Source organism: Elaeis guineensis, chromosome 14 (genome assembly GCF_000442705.2).
Source record: "Elaeis guineensis isolate ETL-2024a chromosome 14, EG11, whole genome shotgun sequence".
NCBI classification, from domain to species: Eukaryota; Viridiplantae; Streptophyta; class Magnoliopsida; order Arecales; family Arecaceae; genus Elaeis; species Elaeis guineensis.
This window is the reverse complement of record NC_026006.2, coordinates 56288112-56312679: the sequence shown is the minus strand read 5'-3', so window position 1 is coordinate 56312679 and position 24568 is coordinate 56288112. Positions and strand designations below refer to the sequence as shown.

The 24568-nt window shown below is 37.6% G+C and overlaps 2 protein-coding genes across 2 annotated transcripts; both read left to right on the top strand.

Moving 5' to 3' along the window:
- Nucleotides 1-6158: 6158 nt before the first annotated feature.
- LOC105057712 (uncharacterized) lies at nt 6159-14186 on the top strand. Its single transcript, XM_073248775.1, has 5 exons — nt 6159-6719; nt 8063-8122; nt 9007-12424; nt 13470-13651; nt 13849-14186. Exons 1-3 carry the CDS (start codon nt 6435-6437, stop codon nt 9031-9033), a joined length of 372 nt encoding a protein of 123 aa, XP_073104876.1. The 5' UTR covers nt 6159-6434; the 3' UTR covers nt 9034-12424; nt 13470-13651; nt 13849-14186.
- Nucleotides 14187-15716: 1530 nt separating this feature from the next.
- LOC105057710 (E3 ubiquitin-protein ligase MIEL1) lies at nt 15717-23213 on the top strand. Its single transcript, XM_019854658.3, has 12 exons — nt 15717-15885; nt 15981-16068; nt 16201-16239; nt 16361-16393; nt 16519-16596; nt 16693-16736; nt 16841-16881; nt 18553-18635; nt 18707-18798; nt 18912-18981; nt 21892-21933; nt 22806-23213. The coding sequence occupies exons 1-12, from the start codon at nt 15830-15832 to the stop codon at nt 22929-22931; spliced, it is 792 nt and encodes a 263-aa protein (XP_019710217.1). The 5' UTR covers nt 15717-15829; the 3' UTR covers nt 22932-23213.
- Nucleotides 23214-24568: the final 1355 nt, after the last annotated feature.

Genomic DNA, 24568 nt, shown 5'->3' with positions numbered 1-24568 from the left:
TATCTCTATATTTGATTTTTGACTCAGTTTTTCATCGATCAGAAGATCTTATGTCCGTGTTTTATCTCAAAATTTTTTGGACTGATGTCGTCATCGTCTGGAATAAATGTATCGCATCTCGAGAGCATAAAAATTAATTGTTTGTTTGAAAATGAAGGGATTTGACCTTTCAAAAGATTATCCACCAGATCTTCCCTCATCATTGCTTGGATGAGTGATTTAAAAATATCAAATAAGAGTGCGACAACTATCAACATCTGACTGGCTTATCAGCTTGGGCACGGATCAGTCCGTCGTGATAGAATTTGGGGGAAGGTGCATCTAACCGCCGTCTAATCAAGCATTGGATTAACACCGGTGTCACAAATCGACAAGGAGATCAGTTAATCTAGACCGTTGGTTCACCTATAAAAGACTTTTACCCCCTGTCACTGTTCATTTTTCCTTTTATCATATGAAGATGCTATCGAAATATTTTCAGAAGTTTTTCAGCATCAAACGGTTGTCGGAGACAGTGAAGAGCCTCACTGAAGTAGAAGGAGAGGAGCCCACTTTTCATCTCTTGGAAGAATTTCATCTGTTCCTTTATGTATCAGTCCTCCCTCATTCACTCTCTTTCAGTCTTGTTCGCTTTCAGCCGTAGGATAGCTTTTCTTTCTCTTTTGAGTCTTTTTGTTTTTTCTTCATATTTTTTTCTGAGAAACATGTCTAAGAGAAGTAGAAAAAGAAAAGAGACTATAGATGACCCACAGGTTAGGTCGACTCAACCCCTTTTGGCCATAGAGGTAGGAAATCCATCCTGGGAGGACCCTAAAATTAATTTTTTAGGTGAGGAGAGCTCGGATCACAGCACAGAATCTTCTACGTATGGTCTTACAAACTACCTCGATCCAAAAATAGAAAGATCTATTTTGATCAAGGAGAACCTCACGATTTTTAGGAACAAATATGACATACCCGATGAATATGAAATGATAGTATCAGATCTGAAAGGTTGGATATCTGAACCTTCCAAAGGCTGCATAGCCTTCTATGATGAGTCTCTTCAATCCGGCCTGTTGTTTTCATTGCACCCCTTTTTCTGTAATGTCTTTGATTTTTATAAGATCCACCCCACTCAAATAACTCTAAATACAATTAGGATGATTATGGTATTCATTATCATGTGTAATTTTCTTCATATAGATCTTAGAATCTCTTTGTTTAGGTCATTAATCCTTTTGAAAAGGCATCCGAGTGAGAAGGGTTGGTGGTATTTCTTACCTCAAAAGAGTTGCAAATTTGGATCTAGCCTTTTCTTTTCCATTTATGCCTGGAAAGGCTATTTTTTCTTTGTTTGGACTTCCATTCCATGAGATTTTAGGACTTTCTGGGGGCATCCGATTATCAAACATAATTTTCATGATAAAATTCTTTCCAGGGATGAGGTGGCTTATTCAATTCTAATCACCACCAAAACACCCAAGCTTTTTTCTCTGATAAATGATTAGACGTTGTATGACATCGTATCAGTCTGTACTCTCCTCGGAATAAGACCGAAGTATTTTACCTTTTTTCTTCCTTTTTTGTCTTCATTATTCTGAAATATATGTCTAATGCAGAAATGAGGTTCAACCCGATGAAAGTGGAGGATAGGAAGAGGAAGGATCAATCGAAATCATCTGCCACTATCCCCGCACCCAAAAGAGTTAAAGGTGTGGATCTTCCTACCCCGGTGCCGTTTGGATCATTATCAGCAACTCCTTTTCCGACCAACTTGGGAAGAAGTGAAACCTTTCGAAGACCGCAAAATTCTCCTTGGGCAATGTCATTGGAACCACCTCGCCAACCAGTCGTGGTGAGGATCAAGAATAATAATGCCCGGCCTGCACCATCTTTCAAAGAGCCCGATACAAACCGACTACAATCTCTAAGGCCCCATCAAACTTGGTCGAGGGGGACACTGTGACTAGAATGTCACTCCTAGAGCGACTTCGACTAGGCAGAGATCTCCTTGAATCTGTAATGCCGACTGTCAATCTAGAGGTGCATCGAAAGAATAAGCCAGAAGAGATCATCAACCATGGATTTGAACAACTCATGCATGTGAGCATTTCTCTTTTTTTTTTCACTTTGGCGAATAATTGAACTGAATCTTTTGTCCTATAGGTCGTCATTAACTTCAAAGTCATGTATGAGAAGATGATCTATCTACTGAAGAATAAAGAGGCTAGGGACGCCAATCTAATCATTCTCTAAGAAGAGAAGAAAAAGAAGTCCGAACTCGTCATCGGACTCAAACATCAACTCGAGGAGAAGTTGAAGGCCTTGAAAGAAAAAAATCAGAACTTACTGAACCTTCAGCAAAAAGTTAACAAGCCAGAGAAGAAGATTTTTGCTATACATATTGCAGAGAAGAATAAAGAACTGGAGTCAAGACTTAGAGAGGTAGAAAAGGCCAATGAGGCTCATGAGAAGGCCTTAGAGGCCTTGAAAAGATAAATTAAAAAAGAGCAAGACAAGACGGCCAAGGCAGTGAAATTGTATAAGACTTTTGAGAAGTTCGAGGATGAAGTCTTTGAGAGCTCTGAGGGTGCATATGACTATACCTTCAGCCAGTGCCAAAACTTGATCAAGAAGCTGTATCCGAAGGTAGACATTTTTAGGGTCACTCCAAAGGTGACCATCAAGATGGGTGTGAAGGGACTTAAAGTGCCCCTAGAAGCAGTGGAGGAGCCAGCGAAGGAGTCTGATCGATCTCCTATCGAGGTGAATGCAATTGAAGCCATCGCTGCGGAGCCCATATCTATGGTACCCTTAATGAAGAATGAAGTCCTCGAGGCCGGCAAAAAATCAAAGCCTACCCCAGTCGTGGAGCCTGCTATTATCGATACTGAAAAGTCAGAGCAACCCAAGAAGGAACCAATTAAGGAGAGCTCAGACACGTTGGTGATCATTTAATAAAAATTTTTCTTTCTTCTCAGAATGTACCGACCTAATATAGGTCTTCTTTTTTCTTCTTTAAGACATGTAAACCCGATATGGGTTCTTGTTTTTGTATATTCTTTAAATATCAATGCAAAAGATATTTTCTCAGGCATACTTGAGTTATGCAGTCTAGCAGATTTTATCGCTTGTTGGGATAAAAAAATCATATATATCTTTGTAAATCAACAGAACCAAAAATTGATATCTAATTCAACAGAATCGAAAATTGGTAATCTTAAATTCATCCAACATCAATTAATTAAAAACGAAGGGCTGGATGTACCTTTATTTGCATGACCACGGATGGATCAAGTTTTGAAATTCGATCTGAAGATCGATATTTTTAGGAGACCCCAAAGATAATCTCACTTTAGAGATCAATATAAATCCTTCGGTCTCGTATTCAGCACAAGACTCGTCGGTCAATGGGGGGATCAAATCTTTCAGGGCTTCTTCAGACTGAAATTCGGATGAATATTTATGCACTTCGAGGCTCTATCGAATCAAAATCTGGATAAATATTAATGCCTTTCGGGGCTTTACCAGACTAGAATCCAGATTAACATCTGTGCCCTTCGGAGCTTCACCAAATTGAAATCTGAATTGATATTTATGCCCTTCGGGGCTTTACCTGATTGAAATTCAGATTCATACATATGCTCTATAGGGTTTTACCGGATTAAAATTTGGATTGATATTCATGCCCTTCGAGATTTATCGGATTGAAATCTGAATCCATATGTACGTCCTTCGGGACTTTATTGGATTGGAATCCGGATTGATATTCATGCCCTTCGAAGCTTTATCGGATTAAAATCTAGATTGATACATGTGTCTTACGAGGCTTTACTGGATTGAAATTTGGATTGGTATTCATGCCCTTCGGAGCTATATCGGACAGAAATTCGGATTGATACATATGCCCTACGAGGCTTTATCAGATTGAAATCCGGATTAATTTGTATGCCCTTAGGGGTTTTACCAGATCAGAATCTAGATTGGTATATGTGCCCTATGGAGATTCACCAGACTGAAATCTAGATTAGCATGTGTGCCCTCTTTCTAGTGCTAATATTGCAGTCAAAGGCTCATGGCTCGATATGTGAGGTATTGCCCACTTTTGCTTATGACCATCTTTGGGCTTCAATGGGTCTTGATCATTTAGAGGCTCACGATTTTATCCTTTAAAAGGTGCCTCACATGAGAAGGATGGTCCTTCCTATATAAGCTAGATTCTCCTTTGATTTCAACTAATGTGGGACTAATGATGTCCTTTCTTCTACACCACAACATTGTCTCCCAGTCAAGGAAGAATCTGTGTACTCCCACAGACTGTCTGTGTATTTCCACAGAATAGTGTTTAGACGAAAAGAGCCCCACAGTCCATGAAGGGTGATACCCTCCTTCTAGCGCCAATCTGTTGTCGCAGTGCTCGAAATTTGAAGTAGAGTAAATCGACTTGGATGAGATTGGGCTGGAGCAATCCTTACGATCTAGCGAAAACTCCTTCAATCTGCAAAATTAGTCAAGAACTGGATGAGGATCATCCGGTTCTTGACCTTTCGATACTTAAGTCAGTTCGAGTCTTGAGAATAGGGATGGAAAAGAGTGGAAGAGCGAGAGAAATTAAATTTAACTGGAGGAAAACTAGGTAGGAGCCAAGAGTCTGACTTAATTTCTACTGACAGAGTTTTTTCTAATTTCGAAGATAAAACTTACCGATGAAGGATCTCTGATCCTCTATTTATGGAGCGGTTGAGGAGGCCGTTCCAGAGTTTGTTAGGTCGTTAGAGAAGTTTGTTAAGCGGTTAGAGAGCTACCTATAAATAAGCTGGCGTACGGCTGTGTATATGAGCTAGACATGAGATCGTGGCCAGCTGTGGCCTGGTTGAGGAAATAGTTAAGTCCATCACAATAATAACTCACCTCGGTAGATGACCGGGGTGAAATAGAATACCATAACATTCATGCCAAATAAAGGTATCATGGCTCAGGTTGGTAGATACCCGATTTGAACATTTTTTTTGTCAGCTGAGACCGTCCAGATAGAATACATAAGGATGCCTTTTATTCATCTCAGTAAAATACCGAGCTGAATCTGCCAACAGATAAATTGGTATGCTGGAATCCTCATATGACGATATCACGTATCTCGAGATTGATTTAATGCACTAACAAAACCCGAATCAGGATTTGCATTCTAAGAAAGCTCATGTCAGATTTTGTATTGAAATTTTGAGAGAGATCATTAGAGCTTGAATCTTAAACCCATATTGTAAGTAGAGAGATATGACCACTGGGCTAATGCTCAATTCATAGTAGTTATCTTTTAAATCATGGCTTTATATATCACCAGCCTGTGCTCGGATAGCAAGCAACTCGTATTTTTTTCTGTCCCCCCCCCCCCCCCCCCCGCAGGATATCGATGCTTGTGTACTCAATACCCTCTTTGTAACTTTCCTCTTGGACTCCTATTTATCTTTTTCTCTTGTTTTTACAGCTGAACTGTAAAGAAGAATTCAGAGCTCTCCCTTGAACAACATGTCTCCTCTAAGAGACGACATGTGTCGCTCAGGAGAATCTCTGAACTCCCTTTTAATATCTAGTATAGATTTTAAATAATTTGATCAAGCTAATGGCACATTGGCACTCATTACAAAAGAACTATTACATACATACATATACATACATACATACATACACACATATATATGTATGTATATATACACACACATATACACATATACATATATATATATATATATATATATATATATATACATATATACATATACATAGTGTGTAATATATATATATATATATATATATATATATATATATATATGTGTGTGTGTGTGTGTAAATGTGTGTGTGTGTGTGTGTATATATATATATATATATATATACACCATCATAACCTCGCCAAAGTTCGAAGGAGGGAGCTCTTGTGATATGAAAACGTATCTCCTGTACACACTGCAATTTCCGAGAAATAGAGGGAGAGAAGAATTTGTACCTCCTATATTCACTGTAATTCCTGAGAAATAATTACATGCACCACGTGCAAGTGAACAGGGCTTACATGGCGTGTTATCCACCGTGTGATCTGACGCGGGCGCAATTCGTGGTTCCTGCAACTTTCACTGAAGTCATTACTTTATTTCACGTATTCGTTCGAGTTGCCTTCCTCTCGCCGAAATTTCCACCGCCATCGACCGCCTTTTTCCCTCTCGTTCGTTTGGGCGTGGATCCTCCGCTGTGCACGCGATGCACCGTACCGTGCGGTGCATCGCACAAGCCGTCCATCGCATGATGGACGGCTGTGCGCAGCCGTGCGTGGCGAGCATCGCGCCGGCCGCTGCGCGCGCATCTGTGCGCGCTGTGCGCCTAGCGCCGTTCGCGAACTTAAAAATCCCGGATTGGGGATTCCAAAATGGATCCGATCGAGTCGGAGGAGGAGGACAAAAATGGTGATCGCGGCAGACATAAGCGGATGGACGGACCTCCTCCACTCCACCAAGCTCCTCGAGCAAGCTGTCCCATCCGCCCGGTTCCTCCTCCTCCATGTCCTCCCCTCCTTTCTCCCTCTCTCTCACTCTCTCTCCACTTCCGTCTCGCCGTTCATGGTTTTCTGGATGGATTTTTTCTTTGGATTTGCCGAGGAATCTGCACCAGTTGGAGTCGCTATCGAAGAATCTCAAGATCCAAACCCTCCGGGCCGAAGCCCCTTCCCAGTCCATCTCCGCCCCCAGGTCTCTATCGCTCTATTGTCTTGTGTTCTTGAAAGCTTCCGTGGAATTTTGCAACTGGAATCTAGGTCGAGCTTAGCAGGTGTCCGACTAAATTTGAACAGTTTTGTTTGCAATGCCATTCGTTTTGTTTTTGTTTTTTTTTTCTTTTACCTTTTTTGAACTGTACTGCTATTGCTTGTGTGGGAAGGGATCGGTTATTTAGATCAATTTTCTACATATTATGATCATCACTTCTGGTTTTTTTTTTCCGATTATTTTTGTTTATTTAGCGTGGAACTTTAGAATGAAAATATTTGCCGTAAACAGGGTACTAGCTCGTGAAGGAATAAATGTGGAACGGCTTTCCCGAGATATCAAGTCTTTTGATCTGAAGGCTACATTTATCAAATTTTTATATAGCTCAATATTTTAAAAATGGTGTAGAAAGGGAAAATACCACTAGGTGGTAATAAACGGAGTGATACCTGCCAGATAAACCAAATGATGTGTTGGTGGCTTAGATGTCTCACTAGTTTTTATTGGATACATATACATATGCATATACACTTGTATATATATATATATATATATATATATATATATAGAGAGAGAGAGAGAGAGAGAGAGAGCCGGGCTATAATCAAATCGATTGGATTTAGATCCAGATCCAGTCAGGTCAAAACTTAATAATAGGGATCCTACGTCAATGATCCAAGTTCTTGAATGTGATTTACTATCTCAAAACTACTGACACACAAAAAATTATATGATTTGGAGATTCCTAGTCTATGCATCAAGTAATCAAAAGTTGGACAACCTAAATAAAATTAAATTAGATATATTTTTTGATCATTTGATGTATAGGCTAGGGATTTTCAAATCATATGATTTTTGGTGTGCAAACAGTTTTGAAATAGTAGATCACATCTAATGGCTTAGATCATCGATGTAGGATTTTTATTGTCCAATTTTGATTTGACCGAATCCGATCGATCTTTTATATATATATATATATATATATATATATATATATATATATATATATATATATATATATATATATATGGGATATTAATTAGATTAGACTTTTGAGATTTGTACCTTTCAAATGGCAGTGTCAAATGAGTCCTTGAGATTGATGATTTCTGCAAAAACTAATGGCTGAAACTGTGTACACATATTTCCACTTCAAAGTGTGATATTTGCGTGAACAATAGCTAGCCGGGCTAGCTCAGATCTCTATGATTTTGTTTATTTTTCAGTCTGCCATTCTTATATGCTGTAGTGCTTTAGTATGATGGCCATAGCTTCTAGTTGATGGAATATTTATATTGACATCCTCTTTCTCACTTCTACTCCTTTAGGCAACTTTTGAGGTTGTTTTTCATTCGAAGGCAACAACTCTTGAGGATTACTTGCGGCAGGTTTTTTTTTTTCTAATAATAATTTTCAGTTCGAAGTTCCTGATTATTTCACTATGCAACTTAGAATTATACCATGAGTTTGAATGGTGTAATTATCACTATCTTTGTGTTATTAATAGAAAACAATTATATCCAATGCTAGTCTAAAGTGTTCCATTTGGATATTTATATGTTGGATGAAGTTGTTTGGTAATGAATAATGAAACCAACTAAATTTATGCGTGGCATGGAATTCTATAGTATTTAGATAGCTCGGTCACTTCCAGAAAGTAATGCAATCATTTGTAGGCTACCATATTACAAAACAACAATTCCGACATGACAAATGTACATCAACCATCATTTTTATCTAAACAAACTAATTGCATCTAACTGGAGAATTAAGGTGAAAGTTGAGCTTCTCAAGTTAATTTTAGCATCTAATAACGGTCAGCAAGTAGATAATGTATTCCCCGAAAAAGTGACGAGTGCCTGAAGCCAATGAACATAGATTCCCATGGTCCAAAGGTTTAGAAAACTATTTAAAGCTTTTGGTTGCCTTTAGCTTTTGGGCAGTTCTTTTGAATTTAAAATGGCAGAATAATAGATTGAAATTTAAATAATAGAAAGATTTTCTTATAAAAAATTTTAGATATCCTTTTATTTGAATAGCTTTCTTGATGAGATGAATCTTTACAGCATTTTGTGATAACTTTATGAGCATTACATATGATAACATTGTCTCTCCGTTGGTGCTCTGATTGTAAATTGTTATGCTGCATCTTTTATTTTCTTCTTGTTTACATGCATTGATTTCTCACAAAATATCAGGAGAGAATTTTAGCTGGCAAATACCGCTGGAACTAAAAATGGTGGGTAAATTTTTTTATTTTATTTATTGGCAGGTATTCTCCAAAGGTTTGTTCTTATAACCATCATAACTTGGACCAACTGCTTGGGTCTACTGGATTAGCCCCTTTCAAGGATTCCTGTTACTCCAATGTTACTCAAGATTTCATAAAACTGTTTGCTCCAGTCCCATCCATCTTAACTGAGGCTTTTCCCTCCTCTTTTATGAAACTTTCTTATCTTGATCATATTCATCATTTTGCTTCACCAACATAACTATACTACATTGCTGTTTTATAGTTTTTGTTTGAGTCACCAATGCATGCATGGTCATTTACTGTCATTCAAGTATCATCCACTTTATCCACACTGCTCTAATTATACTAGATTCATCTTTTTATACTGACTTCTCTTTTCTTTTAGATAATAGATATAACAAAACTAATCACATCATGATATGTCCAGGCCGTAAAATGGGCTAGGGCCAGAATTCCATTTTCATTTTAATTATGTTGCAATTCCATGCAGTCTGTTTTTCTTCTACTAATCTTTTGACCCTTATCCTGTGTACCTAAAAAGGGCATCTCAGTGCACAAGGTTCTTGCCATTGTGGGGTTTGAGGAGGTTAGATGTACGTAGTCTTACCCCAGTGTGTAGAGATGCTGTTTTCATTTTTAGATCCCATGACATCTATGTCACAATGGACCAATATTGTCCTTGTGCCAAGACCCACCTTTGTCCTTATCCTGTATGTATCTGTCCCATATTTTTAGCTTTTTGTTTAATCTTATCCTAGTGCCATTAATTATATGGATCTTTTGGCTTACGCTGTAATACCTGTTGACACACAATGGACATGAGTAGCGGTATGACAAATGGGTATGTCGCTGTAGGAAAAATTTTTACAGATACGAAGATTTCATATGTAAAAACATGTTTGCACTTGATGATTATATTGCAAATTTGTCTATGCCAAGTGTTGAGAATTGTGTCCTAAAGTCAATCATCTAGGTTGTAGATGATTGTCCTCCATACATGTATATGAATTATAAAATGATAAATGTTATCTGGCAAGATTCATCATAACGAATACATCTTCCTAAATAGAACTCATATGTTATGATGAAGTCCTTAGATCTACTTTCAAAATGATAAAGGAGGATTTATCATGAGGTTCTTAAATTATGCTCGCGATCAAATGATACAATTGTTACAAAGACGATAATTGTATCGAGTGTAGGTCGTTGTATGCCATATTGGTTGGTTGTCCTCTTAACCAAGACATGTGGTGACACGAGTATGGCATATGGATGATTTGTAGGAGTACATTTCACTGAGCATGATCATTTCTGGAGCACTCTGCTGTCAAGGGTTGCTCTGATGGGATATGGGTATATGTGTCTCTCTGATCTGAGATTGTCTTGCTGATTTGCAAGCAACTCACCGTGTTTTGATGCCGGACTATCCGAATTTCTAATTCAATGACGGAAGGTTTTTGGGTATAGTCAAGTACTTGTGAAGTCTAAGTGCGAATCAAGATGGGATTGATCGCTCCAAGTAAAATTAGAGATGATGCATCACTGTATTTCAATTTAGCAAAACTTTGGTCAAAGTAGTCCTAGTGAGGAGTCACAGGATTTTTGAGGTTAAGATACAATGTAGACCACTCATCCTGGGTTGACAGTTTAATCCAAAGTCGTTCTTGAGCATCGAGTGTCAAAAGGATGAATTATACGGTAACTATATCCACATGAGTTCTAGAGTGTTGTTGGGTATACATTCGGTTTATCCGGACGTCGGAAACTATTGCTAGACGGTAAAATCAATTAGTACAGGAATTATTTTTATGCTACCAACTTAGGTTCGAACATATGGGGTCACACACATAGAAGTACCGTCTGATCAAATGGCTGATCAACGATTATGAATCGTTAAAGGATTTAATTATCAATATGATTAATGATTAATCTTTTGCAAAGGTTGCAATAAATTATTTCCTAATGGTTGGTAAATTAGAGGAACAATTAATTAACAATATGATTGTTAATTGGCTCAATTTGATTGAGCAATGGGGATTGGATTAGATCTAATTGAATTGGATTCAATTAGATTGGTTTTGGATTGATTGGATGCATCCCTATTGGATAACAGGGCTTGTTCCAATTGATCTCAGGGATGCAAAACAAATTCTAAATTGAATATGATTCAATTAGTTTTATATAGGCTTGGATTGGATCTAACCCTATTGAATAATAGGCTTGATTGGATCAAGTTCTAATATCAAATGAAGTCCCTGATCTCTATTTAAAAATAATCCTTGGATCAATGGGGTTTTAATCTAATCAATTCCCAATTGGATTGGGGCCTAATTGGATTCATAATTGGACTAGGACCTAATTAGTTAGTTTGTAATAACTAATTCCTAAATTGGTTAGGAATGGGTCCAAGAATTAGTTAGAGTTTGATCAAGATCTTGAATCTTATTTAGAATAGGGTTTAACCAACATAAAATCTAAACCCATGTGATATAAATCCTACACGCCCCACGCCTCTTCACGTTGAGAAATTCCTCACGCCCAAAAGGAGCAGCGCCCCTCTCTTCTCTCGCATGAAAAGGAGACGTTCCCTTTCTCTTCATGTCGCCAAGAAAATAGGAGGGGGGCATCCAACTCCACACGCTCACACTTCATCTTCTTCCCATCTTGAAGTGTTTTTGTGGGAGTTTCTTTGTTGATTTTTGGGCATCAAAGAGAGGCTCCTCTGTTGGTCATACAGGAGAAAATTGGAGAAGAAAAGTTTTTCCCAACGAGAGAAAGAGAAGGAAGAAGAAGGGTCTTTTTTTTTGTGCGCAGAAGTTCTTCTTTCAGATTTTTTCTCTATTTTTCTCTAAGATTAAAGTCAGATTAGATCTGATTTTTAACATGAGAATTTAGAGAAGAAATACTAAAAAAATCTGGTTGGGTGTTTGGGGCTTCCTAGAGTTATAGATCAAAGAGAAAAAGGGAGAAGAAGAGAGAAGAACGATTCTTCTCTTGGATCTTTCTTTTGAGTTCTTCTAGAGCTCAAGATTTCATATGATTTTCAGCATGAGAAATCAGATTAGATCTGATTTTCATCATAAAAAATTAGAGAAGAAAAGTTCTTCTTAAAGGTGTGAAAGGAAGAGAGAAAGGTTCTCTCTTATGCGTGGGAGAATTGAAAAGAAAGAGTTCTTCTCTTGATCTCTATTGTAGAGAGTTGATGTGTAGATCCAGGAAGAAAAGGAGGGGGTCTTTTTATTCTTCATCCTCTTCATGTTCCTTTTAGATCAGCCAAAATATGGTGTCTTCGCGAGCTAGCATTTCCGGGGTCATCGATCAGCACATGGACTTCGTGTGGATACCTGTAGAGGCCGGACACGTGTACGGCTGCCAAGCATCATGAAGAACCAACTACCACGGATTTCGGATGCGGTGATCTGCTACCCGCACTCAGGTATGAAGTTTTGATTTTGATTCATATTTAGATATGATCTAAATATAAATTAGATATGATCTAATTGCATATAGATATGATCTATACTTGCTGAATTTTAGATTTCAGATTACATACATACATATTAGTTCATGTCATGGATCCTGTATGATAGTTTTAGATTTGATCTATGCATGTATTGTAGATTAAATTGTTTAATCTATGTATATTCCGCTGTAAAATTTTAAAAATGCATACATAAAACCATCATGCATCCCTTGTGCCAATATTGTCATCTATGTCACAATGGACCAATATTGTCCTTGTGCCAAGACCCATCTTTGCCCTTATCCTGTATGTATCTGTCCCATATTTTCAGCTTTTTGTTTAATCTTATCCTAGTGCCATTGATTAGATGGATCTTTTGGCTTACGCTGTAATACCTGTTGACACACAATGGACATGAGTAGCGGTATGACAAATGGGTATGTCGTTGTGGGAAAAATTTTTACAGATACGAAGATTTCATATATAGAAACATGTTTGCACCTGATGATCATATTGCAAATTTGTCTGTGCCAAGAGCATGGAGCTCTTGGCTTATGAGTGACCGTGTTCAGATGCACCATTCCTCAGTCCCGCTAATATCTCTTTTGGTATTCTATCATAAGCTTTCTCTAGTTGACAAAGACTGCACAAACAAGGCCATGTAGGCTGCCATACTTCTGTATGCACATGCACATGGGAATACAATGTAACAGTTTTGCATCTAGCTGGGCAGCTTAGTATGAGCACCCATGCTGATGGTGTAGATGTCCCATGCTACTCTATGCTCATTTATGAAGTATGATGTAAACCGTTGGTGACTGCATATGGGCATATGGCTGTTGTACCTGCCAGTGTCTTATTGATATTGACAATATTTCTGTCAACCTGCACTTCATGACTTTGTTGATGTTGTCATTTTCCTTGTTCTGCTCTGTCATAGAAGAAGTTTAAATTTTTCCTGTCGCTGTCTGATAACTTTCTTATCATCTAGCTTGTTTCTCCACTCAAAACTTTGCAGTCCGTAGAAATCCACAAGAGAGTTGGAGCTAATGCAGGGGCATTACGGACAATCAATAAATGTCTATCAGATGCAATCTGTGCCATGTCATGTGGCAGGCTAGATGGTGATGGCTGAGCTGCTGCTCTAATTCATTCTGGCAATGATGTATTGGAGACATTTGAATACTCATCGGAAGCCAGGTCATTCTTGTGCTTGGACTTCAGTCATTGGAACTTTTTCCTTAAATTTGGTTTAAATGAATTTCCAGTTAATTTACTTCCACTTCCAGGCAAATGAATTCACTTCCAACCCATCACTGTTTGTGGGTGCATGTTCGCTTGCTTGCATGCCTGCATTCTTCCTGCTAGGGTTCCTCATGCTTGTTGTTTTCCTGCAGATAGCAAACTTTGTGGTGAGCAACATGACCAGAGATTGGCTCCATGATTTCTATGAGAAGGTTGCTCAAAGAATATGAGCAGTATCTTGCAATTTGAGTTGGGAAGAATCAAACGGCTTATTATGGAAGTATATGTAACTGCATGTGTTGCAGGACCATTTTGATGATAGTAATCTAATATTGTCTTCTCCTGCACACTAAGAACACGCAAGACTTTGGCCCCATTTTTTGGTCTGTTGATAGTGTTTTTGTATTGATTGTATGCTGAAAGTTGACGTAATTCAAGCCTTAAACTTTCCAGTCACATCAAATGGTTATTGCTCTTGTTTCATGGTGAAGACCTATGAGCCTTAAAAATGACAACGGGTTCAATCTGTAGTCCGATGAGTTATTTTTACATGGTACAAGTCGCCAGGATTATGCATGGCATGGCGGCTTCAATTTTCAGAGCCTTAAAATCCGTAAGTTGTAATCTTTTTTTTTTTTTTGGGAAGTAGAGAGTTACACACCCACCTTATTCGCTGTAATTCTGATCAAGTATTAAGGGCACTATTATTCTGTGAGGCTCTTTCACGTCAGTGAACAATTATTCCCATACTTGTAGTATGGATTTGATTGGTTAACTTGGAAATGGACAGTAGGATGAATCTGATGATTAGGTCAACATCTATCAAGGAACATCTGCTGCTGTCTTCGTCATGTTTAATTTTATCTTTTGGTACTCACTGCATCTAATTGCAGACGTGTTTGTATAGACTTAAAAACTTGCCAAGCAGGTATTTGAACTGGTTTAGGCTCTAAACAAGCAGGTCCATGTATGATATTGAATCCGGATTTGATTAGGTTTCCAAGAGCTGAACTTGGACAGCATAGTAGTATAAAGAACTGGATTTATTGGCTGACTGCCATTGTTTCTTCTATTCTGTTTCTATCCAAGAATCACCTCTTCTATTTAGCAATTTTCACAGTGCTAGTAATTTTTTGATTAGGTTTGGGTCATTTCATTATATGCAACTGCATGGAAGGGTCTTGTCCAGTTTTCTCGGATACTGGGGTTGAGATCCGGAGATTGGAGCATCTCATTCTTGTTTCTATCTTATTTTTCCAACCGTAAGGCACGATGGTTAACGTCATAACTTATGAGAGCAACTTTCTTTACGCTCTTGACAAAGAAAGCCCAACTATTTGTTTATTAGGAATGCATTTAGTGCGACATTTAACATCAGTAAGTGTATCTTCCACTTTTAAAACAGGATAACATATCCAACAGTATGATCGGATTCTTGTCGTGCCCTCCTCCATAATCTCTGACTAGACTTTTGCACCAGATTCGAAGATCAGACGGTGTATATAATCTGGAGAGAGCGATTTAGATTGGTGGTCCTCACTCGGTGACTTGGAAGAAATCATCACCTCCAACTCCATGGGCCCAAGTATTAATGGATTCAACTCCTAACTAAAATTTAGCCAATGGAAGGAACCCACGTCACAAACCTTGTTCGGTCCTTATATTTAAGAAAAATGCTACTTTTAAGGAGCCGGTTCGTTTGCCCCTTTCGAAGCAACCTGCCACTTTTTTTTGTCCAATCCGGAGGGACTTCCCTTCCTAAACTGTTACTCAGAAAGTATCATAAAACAAAAGCCTACTCTAATTTTTTTTAAAAAAAAACAAAGACCGGGATTTAAAATTATTGCTTCCGGCTTCTTTCTTTCCAATTTCACTCCTGCCGGTAATTCTCCTCTTTTTTACTTCCTTTAATTAATCCCAGCCAGTGGGAATTTTTCTTATTCTCTATACCAGCACCGCTTATCCCCCTTCTTTTTTTTTTCTGCATTCACTCCTTATCACGGATAACGACCCGGTCCCCAACCCTGTTTTCTATTTCATCTTCTCCCATTATTCAATACAATCTATACGTAATATTGTTGTCTTACTATATATGTGCTCTCAGGGTGCTCTCTTCTTCTGTGGGCTTCACAAATGGAGTCTTCCGGTGAGAACAACGGTCGGGTGGAATTCGGGAGGATGGGCTACGGGTTTTCTTCTCTTCTCTTCTTTAGTATCTTTGACATTCTTTGAGTTATTTTTCTTGCTTCTTCGTTAATGCTTTTGATTTCGAATTTTGGATCAGATGCAAGCACTACAGGAGGAGGTGCAAGATTCGCGCCCCATGCTGCAACGAGATCTTCCCCTGCCGCCACTGCCACAACGAGTCCACGGTAACCCAAATCGATTCCTTCTCTTGTTTACAAAATTATTTTTTAATGTTTAGATCATTAAACATAAGTTTTAGTTAGTATCGATGCACTTGTATGAGCTCCAATGATTTCTTGCTTTATTTGTGCACTCAGAATGATCGCCACGAGATCTGCCGTCACGATGTTCAGAGGGTGAGTTTTGTTCGACTTCTTTTTTTTTTTTTTTGAATTTTTTTTTTGTTTGATTTCTGATATATATGTTTCTGGAATGACCCATTTAGATTTTATTTTGTTTTTTTTAAAAAAATTGCAGGTAATTTGTGTGATCTGTGACACTGAGCAGCCAGTAAGTGTCAATAGTTAGCTCAAATTTGCAGTGTTACTGTTGTTGTCTTTTTTTTCTTTTTCTTTTTTTTTTTTTTTTTGGTAGTTGAGTTTAATAAGATTTGGGCGGGCATTCTTCCTTTTTAGGTTGCACAAGTGTGCTCGAACTGCGGGGTAAATATGGGGCAGTATTTCTGTGGAGTGTGCAAATTCTATGATGATGATGTGAGTCTATTGGATGATATTATTGTTCGAGGCAGAAGCTTTTGATTGGCGGAGATGTGATAAGGATTTTTTTTTTTAATAATTTGTTGTTTGCAGATTGAGAAAAGACAGTATCATTGCAATGACTGTGGTATCTGTAGGTTAGTGATTTCTTTACTTCCTTTCCAATTTTTAAATTTTAATGTACTAATTAATGTGATTATGAAGCTAGTAGACTGATCCAAATCATGATATATGTAAACAGAGTTGGTGGGAAAGAGAACTTTTTCCATTGTCAGAAGTGTGGTATGTGCAGTTCCTCCTAATCACATATCTAAATTTAATCTGATTTCTCTTATGGAGTTTTATGAGCAGGAGCATACTATTTATTCATTTCGCATTTTGGTCTGATTTGTGATGCGATAAGTCTTATAATTTTCTATTTTCGACTGTATTCTGAGAGAGTACAAGCTTACATTGGGCATGTTTGCTCATGGTAAGAACAATTGACTTGTAAAGGAAAATATTTTGTTCTACTAACTTGATTTTATATTTTTCTGAAGGAAAATATCTGTCTCCTGAGTTTGATGTGGACTTTTGATGGAAATTCTGGTATTGTCTGCCAGTAGGAACTGGGAGTGATTAAATAGTTGATATACTTGGTCATACTTCAGGATTTGCTAAGCACTTCTTCAGTGGTAAATACTACTGTAGCATGTATATACAGTTATACACTAGTAGTGATTTGGAGATTATTGTAGCCATACTGTAGTAAGCACAGTACCAGTGAATGCTTATCAATGACATAAAGAAGGGAAACTGAGTGGTGCCAATTCCATATGCATAGATCTACCAACGAAATAGCTCCACCCCTCCTTTCTTTTCGATACACTTCAACATCCTTGCTCTTCTTGAGTTCTTAAAGGGATTATAGTCCTTCTCTAATCAGGTCTTCTGCTCTTCTTGGCCTGCTTTATACCTGCGTCTAGGGTGCTTGATTGCCAGTCCTTATAGGTTTGGGCTCCTTGTGCTTCTGTTTAGTCCGTTCAGCCCTTTAGTAGGTGCCATGATTTCTTACCATGGCCACTCACTCCAATCACAAATATAGGCATTTCTTTTTAGTGATGAACACTCATATGCTCTTATTCTTGTGGCACAGACTTTAACTTCATTCAATTTGCTGATCGGCCTTAAATTTGCTAAGCATCCATGTAAGTTGTCCTTTTCCAGTCCATTCACTTATTTGTGTAGCAAGGAAGACCAATTAATAGAACCATAATGGTTCACAATGCCACTGAAGTCTTCTTACTAAGCTACTCAGAAAAGACTGCAAATATGAAGTTTACCTCACCATTAGTCTGCAAAAACAGAACTTTATTTTGTCAACCAACCAAAGACCTTATTCCACTCTCACAATTCTGCAAAAAATAAATAATCATTAAGAGGATGTGGCTGAAAATTTTGCCGGCATTATGTTTCTTTTGTTCATTATATTTATCAAGTTTATTACCATTGAAAAGTTTCTTCAATTTTTGATTCTAGTTAAGATAAACTGTTCTTGTATAGAGAAAGTAGCTTGTTCCAGAAAAGCAACCAGAACCCCCCACCCACCCCACAAAAAAAAAAAAAAAGTAGCTGGATGAAGAAAATCAGATTTATAGCTCTACCTTTCTATTGGCGTGCGAATCATGATATGCTAGCTAAATGTTTTGACTGAGTCAATCAATGCTAGAACATCAAAAAGCAAGTTTGACGAAGTTCAGCTCAAAAGTTGGCCAGTATTTCTTATTTAAAAGAATGAATTTCAGAATGACAGTATATGCATTTACTTTTACCACCTAGCTCAATGTTTGATTCTTGCTGGCTATAAACATATGTCTATCTATAAAAGCCACATCTTTATAGTTATTGCTTTGTTATATGTTGACTCCTTTCAAGTTATACAATCTGTCTGCTGACTATCCTGGTAAAATACAGGATCCTGCTACTCTATTGATTTGCGTGATAAGCATGCATGTGTGGAAAACTCAATGAGGCACCATTGCTCCATCTGTTATGAGGTCTATACTGGAAAATGCTTCTCTTGTCTTATGAATTTTTTAATCTCCTGATGCTAGTTGTTATCCTGCAGTATCTTTTTGATTCCTTGAAAGAAACAACGGTTCTGAATTGTGGGCATACAATGCATTCACACTGTCTTCACGAGATGATAAAGCATGATAAGTAATTCTCGATGCCATTTGATTTCTAATTTCACTTTGGCACTTTGTTTCTGAATTTAGCATTTGTATGTGCAATTATCATCTTTATTCTTTTCACTTAATTATGGCATGCAGATACTCATGTCCAATATGCTCCAAGTCAGTGATTGACATGTCAAGAACTTGGAGGAAATTAGATGAGGAGGTGCGGATGAACTCAACTACTGTGCATGTCTACATGGCATCCTTTTTTCTTCTGTTATACATCACTTAAAGTTGCAGTCATAGACCATTTTTCAAATATTTAATAAAACACATTTAGATATTTAGATTTTTAAGGGATCATAGATCTTTCCATATCAAAAACAAAAAAAGATATTGTATATTAAAAATTTCTGCAAATTTGTCATTAGATGTTGAAAGCTCTCACCAACGCATCTCCATAGCTCCTTGTGCCACGTATGTAAAATTTGACCTTCCTAATTGAGCAGCATACACAGCATTAGAAAAGAAACAGAAGAATGACTTTTGTCCCTTCTATTGTAAACATAAGATGTGATGGAGGTCTGGTGTTTGAAAGGAAAAGAATACAAGGAAGAGAAGATGGAATCGACCACTAAACTGTGATACTGATTGCTCAAGTATGATCAATAGCATTCCTTGTGCACTCTTGGTACTGGCAAAGAGGGAAGTTGGACCATTATCCATATGAAGAAACAGGTTGCTACAGGATGATTAAGAGTGACATTGACTGAAGAACTCTTAAAGAGAAATATTGGCGGAGCTGAGCATCTGGATATTCCATGAAATGATGAGAATAAACATGAATAATGTAAGCATTGTCCTTAAGTGCTTGTTTAAGATGCTTATTTAACCACTTAAAGCAAAGGTATGCCTTTAGCGCCCTACTTAAAATCCAAGTAGCTCACCTAAGCCCAAGCACTTGGACATGCAAGCTAGCAAGTTGGTTTACATGGGGTTTAGGCAGGGTGTATGCAAATTAAACGAGTTAGTTACAAAGTCCATGACCCGAATTGTTCATTCCCTAGGCTTAGTGTAAGGGAGAGAGAGAGGAGCGAAAGCGGAAACTTCCCCGTATTATTTCATCTCTCTACTTTTATAACCAAAAAACCTCTACAGTTAATTTTAAACTACCTTTATGCTCCAAAAGAGATTATCAATTGAAAACAAATCTATCCCCATCTTTATTTTTTAAACAATCAGGCCCTAAATATCCAGCCTTCTCTTCTTTGAGTTCTTTCCAAACAAACCAGACCTACTTCTAAGCCCTATTAAATGAAGCTGAGGAAATGGTGGTCAGAGTGTTATCTCATAATTTGTTAATGACCTCCACTAGAAAGAAGATAATGTCACCTTTTATAAATCTATTCAGTAATATTTCTAGGAGAGAGCGCCATTTTTATGGGCATCTAGAGGAAAGAGCAGCCAACATGGAAAATTAGAATAATTTATTTATCTTTTAATATGTTTATCTTATTTTAAATTTTGTTCATTTTTGTTTCATTATATTATGTTTATGTTTTTATTTTAATTAATACTTTTTTGTACTATAAAGTTTTTGCCTTTTTTAATTTTTTCCTATTCTATTTTGAGAATACATGTCTATTTGCATTTTTGGTTATTTGTATATTTTTCTTTAACATGCATTACTCGTGCCAGTTTGGTAGTAGCACAAAAATTTACAGCCCTTGTAAAAGGTGTCACAGCTCTTACTGCAAAGATGTCAAGTAAAGGCACTCTTGTTGTGTTAATCTTGTTCTTGTTGTTCTATTCAAGTAGACAATATTAGGTCATTTGAGTGAAAGTCTTAGTCTGTTAGATGTTAACGAAGTGGAAGAATGAAGCAGGTGAATACCAAGGTACAAAGTTTTTGATATGAAAGAGGAAAAGAAATGAAACACTTTGGGCATGCCTCTAGCAAATAAGAGAGAATTTTGTGGAGCAAAAGTAAAAGGGAACTTTGTTGAACAAGGGTGATTGTGGTGTATAATTTGGATCAAGGATTCAGATTCCAGCAGGACATCCCATGGGACATCGGGACGGCGTACCATCCCATATGTTGGGATAGGCCATCCCGCTAACATCTCAACATTCCGATCGGAATGCCTTGAGACATCCTCTATCTCAAGTGTAGGGACAGGACGGGACAGTGACGCATCCCGTTCTATTGAAAAACCGGGATAGTCCTATCCCACGAGATTTATAATCTTGGTTTGGACAAGGAATTGAATGAAGTAAAAAGTAGAGATGAATTGTGTATCAGCAATATCTAGGTCATGGTGCCTTTGTAAGGACATGACTGTTAAGGAAGATTGTTAGATGGCTCATGGACACCGGTTGGGAATGGGTCTTGATGAGCAATCAAAATGGGTTTTGACTTGGTGTGAAAATTTTCATAGGTGCAGTGAACGTCAAACTATGATGCAAAAGGTAGAGCCAACTCAAGAAGAATAAATTATTAACACAAAAATTTGAATGTGCGATGAGAAAAACTAGGTTCCCTTAGTGAACCCTCTCAGTGCATATGGCGGCAACTATTGCAGTTTGGACCAGAAGGTGGCAATTGCACTGAATTCCTTGAAAATAAAAAGAAAATAAAAAAGAGAAAAGAGTATTACTCATTGATACAGTGGAATGAATTGAATCAAAAAAGGTCACATTAATTTGCTACAGTGGATGGAAAAAGTGCCATGACCTCTGCTAGCTAACATATTACATGGTCAAGAAAAAAAAGGAAGCAAAAATCCTGCTTATCAGAATGACAAGTTCTCAATACATCAATTTTAATAAGAGTACTACTCTTAGAAGGCAAGCTCAGAGATCTGAATCAGAATCTGAACAGATACAAAACTTTCAGAATTAAACCACCTGCTGTACCTAAGTAGACTTGATAGAATTGTTCAAAGGTCTAGGTCCAACCTTCTCAACTCAGATCCAACTGAAGATAGAACCAGACCTGATGCACCAAGTGAATGAGTCAGATCTAAGTTTCCTCTTAAATTTACATAAGTTTCCTCTTAAATTTACATGTTCACGCGCATTGTTAGTTAATTTCAACTACATCAGCATACTGACTAATTTTCTACTTCCGCAGATTGAAGCAACACTCATGCCTGAGAATTATCGGCACAAGAAGGTCCTTGCCTTCATTATTTCCTTTATCTGTTACTTCTTTTCTAGGTGTCTGTCGGGTTTTCTTAATTGATAGGCATGTTTAACACAATGGTCCCTATCAATCACACAGTTGTCTAGAAAAAATTATGTTCTTGAGTTTTTAAACCCTTCCATTCTTCAGAAAAAAGTTAATATGCCTTGGACAATGATTCAGTCTATTTTGTCAACATCAATCTCAGTTACATCCACATTGTTCTTTATGGAGGTTCTGATGATCTTCCCAAGTTCAATGATGAAATCACGCTCCAAGAACCGGTGAGTTCTGACTCAACTGTGTGCATGGCATTGATGCCTTGCCCATCAATTAGCAGTGAATTCCTAAACCAGACCATTTACTATCATCATCCAAGGCATATTTCTGGTCCATCCTACCTTGTTACCATGGGAAGAATTTCACAAAAACAGTAAGATTTTTGGATATTTTTGCTTGTCAAAGCTTCTAAGAAACAGGTGTACTGGTATTGCAGTTTGTTTAAGTGCAATGTTTGCTAGATGGGTGTAGTAGAAATAGGTCAGTGCTAGTATGAATCTGACGTGACAATCCTATTGATCTTGCTCTGGACCCAGTTGAAACTGATTCAACAAGTTATTTAGGTAGAAGCAAATTAAAACAGATGGCTGCCATTGGGGTCTTATCCAGGCACTTGGGCTAGAAACTATCATCTCTGAGCTCTTCAGGTCTCATGGTCCGTAGCTGTGGCCAAATTTATCCGTATCCAGACCCACCAGATGGAGCTTAATTCTGAAATTTGGCCATGAAGTCTTGTTTCCCTTTGGCTATTATATTTTCATGATTTCCACAACAAGAAGCTTGAACATCTGTTGATTTTATAGGTGTGGATCCTCTGCAATGACTGCAATGATACGACTGAAGTCTTCTTTCATGTCATTGGCCGGAAGTGCGGTCACTGCCAGTCCTACAACACTCGAGTGGTTGCTCCTCCAGTGCTTCCTCGGTGATCGGATTCAGTTTCTCAAAACATCTGCATTCATGGGCAGCTGAACACCTTCACATGTGCTCCACCACACCTAGTGCTGTTGCCAAGAAAAAGCTGGTTCTTAATGTTTTCGATTTGCTGTAGTTGTATTATTTCATCAGATATGTTGTTATGTTGATTTTTATATGCATGGTGTTGTCTTAGTGTGACCCAAATGGATCGGCCGGTGAATCCAATAATTTCCTGTATGTTGAACTCCACCTGGTTCATTCTAAAAGAATTTATGTTCCAAATTTGCCAATGACCTTTTTTTTTTTTTTTGGTTGGATCACAAGATTGCCGGTGCTCTTTGAAAAGAGTGAAGCTGGGTGTTGTAAGTTATGTTGTACCTGAAGGTAGATTTGGTTGGGTTGAGTTAGGCTAGATATGGACCAGGTCTGGTCCAGTTGGCTTCAATGTTTTCATGAACTATGGTGCAATGCTGCCCAAAATATTCCTTCTTATTTTATCTGTTCTTGCTTTTCAACTTGCTTCAAAATTTATCAGCATTTTGCTTGCGTAGCTTTTGAAAAATATTTTGGACCAGGCTAGGTCAAGTCATATTGCTCTAGGCCTCAGCCCATCCCCAATGGCCCCATTCTGAATTCCAAGTCATCTTGGAGTTTGCCCACTTGTACAAGCTCATATGGACTGACCGTGGGTTCTAACAATCTTTACATCCAAAGTCCATAGCGTTTGGGCTTCTACCAATGTCAAAAGTTCAACTCCTTTCTAAAATATTTATTAATTAATATTTTTAATAACATTAATAAAAATATTTGCATCAGTAGCATTTTCTGATTAGGGCTGCACATAGGTCGGTTGGGTCAGAGTATTTTTAATCCTAATCCAATTAGATTTCATATCCCGGTCATGATTTTGGATTCAGACCCAATCTTATTAGCTAAGTAGGTCGGGTTATAACATGATCCCGGCTTAAAATACTCGAGTTTGGGTTAGGATCATATGGTCTTAGATTTATAATTTGAGTCAGGCGCCTAGTTATTCTTTTTATATATAAAAGATAACAATTGATGATTAAATATTAAATGATTAAAAATTTTAATCAAAACTAAAAACCTTGATATATATATAATCATATTCATGTCATTGAATATAAAATTTTGTTTTTTAATTAGAAACTTATAACTATATTCAAGTAATCAAAACTTACGTACGTACATACATACTCAACAAAGCAAATAATTATGAATATTCAAATATACTTAAGTGAAAACTAAGAAGAGATGGGGTTGCTAAGATGACTAAAGATGAATTAGTTGCAATGGCAGTCCATTTGGGAAAGATATTTGCAATAAAAGAGAAGGAGATCTGTATGATTTTTGGATTGGGCAGAGAGCAGGATCGGATTTGGGTTGGGTTGGAGCTCCATTTTTATTGACCCAAATCAAACCTGAGTCATATGTGCGCTATCTGGTCAGATCAGATTGAAAACATGGGAGCTAAAATCTATCCTGATTTTAGATCGGATCTAATTTCTGATCCCAATCCAACCCACAAGTCTTCAAATACTTATCAAGTTGGATCTAATAGGGTAGGGACCATTTGCAGTCCTAATAGAGTTTGGGCTCGTTTTCATTTGCCGGTGCCACTGCCGCT